The sequence below is a fragment of the Branchiostoma floridae genome, chromosome 2 (assembly GCF_000003815.2).
Source record: "Branchiostoma floridae strain S238N-H82 chromosome 2, Bfl_VNyyK, whole genome shotgun sequence".
Lineage (NCBI taxonomy): Eukaryota > Metazoa > Chordata > Leptocardii > Amphioxiformes > Branchiostomatidae > Branchiostoma > Branchiostoma floridae.
The window spans coordinates 34,698,173-34,701,810 of NC_049980.1; the positions used below are offsets into that span (position 1 = coordinate 34,698,173).

A 3,638-nucleotide genomic window follows, 5' to 3' on the forward strand; every position below is an offset into this window, starting at 1 on the left:
GCACCATCGCACACCGCACCATTGCACGTGTGGGGGTTCTTCAGCGTGCATGGGGTATGGCTCTCTCAAAACATTGGACCTCCATTTAACGTCCTATCCGAGGGACAACCCTAGCCAAAACTAGATACTCGTTTGCACCCAAGTCAAGTGAGGGAAGTCGTGTAAAATGTCTTTCCCAAGGGCACAAGATCGGTGACACTGGAGTCCATATCAAAACGATACAAAATATAACAACAGAAATATACATATAGAATACAACACGGTGTATTCCGTATCACCCAAGGTACCAGCCCGACCGCGAGTCGGATCGCCCGAAGGCCAGAGGGTGATCCGACCCGAGGGAGGGCTGGGACCAAGGGTGATGCGGAATACACCGTGTTGTATTTTATTTATGTCATACCCACCTGAGAAGACCCCTGTTTCGATGCGAAATGCGCCAGAAGTTGAACAAATTTGTTGCCCTCGAAAAAAAAGCGTTGCAACAGTAATGTTCCAACGTCCAAATCAGGTATTCGAACTTTCGATGGCGCCGCACTCGGTCCGCTCGAAACAGTTTGATTTATTTGAATGGAGTCTGTGTGATACGCCTTTTGAACCTGAATACAGAAGTTATGGCCCGGTTCGGAACACCCGTATCAAACGTTTTCTCGTCACAGGTATGACATAAAACAAATTATAACTTGAAACTAACAGAAAGCGAAAATAGGGTGAACTGAAAATCAGTGATGGACATACACGTCAAGTAAAACAAAATAAATCAACTGTGCTCCTATTCATCCAGGTCAAGTCCAAGAGCTATGCAGAGAACCTGGCAGCCTCCTCCGCACCCATCCCTGTCCCGTTACCACGGAGATCTATTACATCATCACAGGACCCCATCATCTCCTCCATCGTCAACACCAGGCCTGTCCAGGTGAGTAACGTGTGTGTGGTCTGGTGGTTAGCAGGGTGGTCTTCAGGATAGAAATTTGCTCGTTTTATAATTATAAGTTACTCGAGAAACTGGATGAATTTAACGGTTTACAAATCTATCAAGTTTCTGGAGTGAATAACTGTTTAACTTATCTTGCATATCTTATCACCTGGATGTCTAACTTGAGTACATCCAACTAGACTGGTTCAAGATCACATCTCCTTTCCTGTCCTCTCCAGGGCCAGTATAAGATTATGTCATCTGTTCAGAGATAATGCAAGCTACTCAAGCAACTGGATGAAACTGACTGACAGTGTTTACAAATCAGTCTAGTTTCTAGGTCGAATAACCGTTATCTTGCATTATCTTATAACCTGGATGTCTAATCTTCGTTGAGTTCATCGAGCTAGACTTAGCCTGTGTTTACACAAGCTCTCGCTAGGCCCGGCCGCTAGGGGCGCGATTTTAGTCAGGCTAAGCTAGACTGGTCTGAGATCACTTCCCCTCTCCTGTCCTCCTCAGGGCCAGAATAAAAATATGTCATCAGATCTGTTCATTGAGATAATGCAAGCTACTCAAGCAACTGGATGAAATTGACCGTTATCAAATCTGTCAAGTTGCTAGAGTGAGTAATCCTTATCTTAGTACCTGGATGTCTAACCATCGTTGAGTTCCTCGAGCTAGGCTGATCCGAGATGACTTCCCCTCTCCTGTCCTCTCCAGGGCCAGTACACTATATGCAAGATACATTTTGTAAGTTACTTAAGCAACTGGATGAATCTGTTTACATATCTGTCCAGTTGCTATGGTGAATAACCGTTATCTTGCATACCGTTGCTATGGTGAATAACCGTTATCTTGCATACCTTATTACCTGGCTGTCTAACCTTCATCAATGTCTGATCATTGTTCATCAAGAGTTCATCAGGTAGGTTCACTTCTAATCACCATTTCTCTCCCCTCAGGGCCAGTACACCAGCATCACAGACTCCATCGACATCACCTGCCTGTCCGACCACTCCAACCACTCACAGAGCCCGCTGTCCCCCATCGAGCTCCCGCGCTTCCCCAAGGACTTCAAGTTCGACATGGCGAAGTACAGCGCCGAGAACCACGCCGAGGGCGAGGACACGCAGACCGCCATCCGACGGGCGGAGGAGAGCGACATCGAGCTGAGCGAACTCGCCAACCGGACCTGGAAGCTGTCCAACGACTCGACCCCGCGGCTGAGGAACGTGAGGCGCAAGCATCACCGCACGGACAAAACAGGGTCGCCCAAACATTCACCCAAATCTTCCACAGTGCAGGACAGGAGAGACTCCTTGCAGGCTGCGCCGGAAGTGCAAGATGCTGCTGGTAGTTCCCCGAAGGCTGCTGCAGAGAAGCCGATGCAGACCGTGCTTCCCACAGTTGTGGTGGAGACGGAGACCCACTGTTAGATCAGCAATATGCTCATGTTTATATGCACATCAGGCTCTGCAGCAGTTCCTGAACACTTGAGCACAAAATTCAGCTGTTTTAGTGGACAGTGTTATGAGCAAAGAACTGAACTTCACAAAACACTGGAATAGCTTATAGGACTCCAGCTGAAATTCATCAACCTTGTTCACAAGATTGAACCATCTACTACTGTTTGCTGTTATGACACGTGACTGCAGCAGCAGGTCGATAGTCCACCCCACAAACAGAGACGGGGGGCGCCATAGGTTATCCGGCACGTACGACCAGTTGCTTCAGTCTCAAGTCTGTAATGTCACATGACAGAAGAAGGTGGTCGACAAGTCCACTCAGTGAACAGGGTTGATGGAAAATTCTAAATTCATTTGAGTGTTAGTTTTGTGAAGTTCAGTCCTTTGGTCATAGTTCCTGAGCATAATAATGTCCAAAACTTGCTTTTCTTACAGAAGTGCCCATTGACTGTATTTAACATTGCCATGTATCATGGCCTATAATTGTGTGTCAGACTCTATAAGTCCAGCTTGTAAAGCATTTATTATTATATAAGAGTCTACACATATTCATATAGATAGATAGATAAGAACATAAAGTTTGCAATAGAGCTTCAACCATATCAAAGTGTCTGCAGTTTGTGACTCGAAGATTGAACCATTGGGACATGTGTCCTGTAACAGTAGCAATATCTCCAGGCCCTGCATACAAGTGGTCTGTTGATCTAGATTACATTTTAACAATCAGCTAGTGCAATATGAAATAGATGATAGCCGTCCACTGGAGTTGTATGAACTGTATACAGATGGTAATATGAATTGTGTATAGATGTACTTATTAGTATAGAACTGCAATGGAACAAGGCACAGATACCATACAAGGTACACACCCTGCAAGAGCATATGTAGTACATGATTCTACATGATTACAAGTCTTTAGGAACGGGGGGAGGGGGCTGAAAGTGAACATGAAAAATTGAACATGAACATGACGAAGCAAAGGCGTTTGCACAAAAGAGGCAATAGAGTTGCAACCTGGGTGCCTTCCTATTTAGTTTATGGGGCCACTATATGCAAGAGAGTGAGCATTCGAGTCCTGGTAGACTTATTTAGGATGGCACCCAGGCTAAGACAAGCACAGAGTGACAGCCGAACACTAACAGCGCCACCCCCACCTCCACCATGGTTCCTCCCAGGTTGATCCCTTAGATCAGTAGAAGGTAGACGTTAATGCTGCTATCTCAAGGGCTGCCAGTCTAGGGTAATAACAATGGTAC

The 3,638-nt window shown here is 45.9% G+C and overlaps 1 protein-coding gene across 1 annotated transcript in view; it reads left to right on the forward strand.

Annotated features, from left to right (window-relative positions):
- The window catches only part of LOC118409225 (transient receptor potential cation channel subfamily M member 1-like), a gene marked incomplete in the record, with an annotated part of 118,080 nt that extends 114,779 nt beyond the window's left edge, over positions 1 to 3,301 (forward strand). The window contains 1 exon segment of the mRNA XM_035810093.1: positions 1,879 to 3,301. Coding sequence (XP_035665986.1) covers positions 1,879 to 2,352 — 474 coding nt within the window.
- Positions 3,302 to 3,638: the final 337 nt, after the last annotated feature.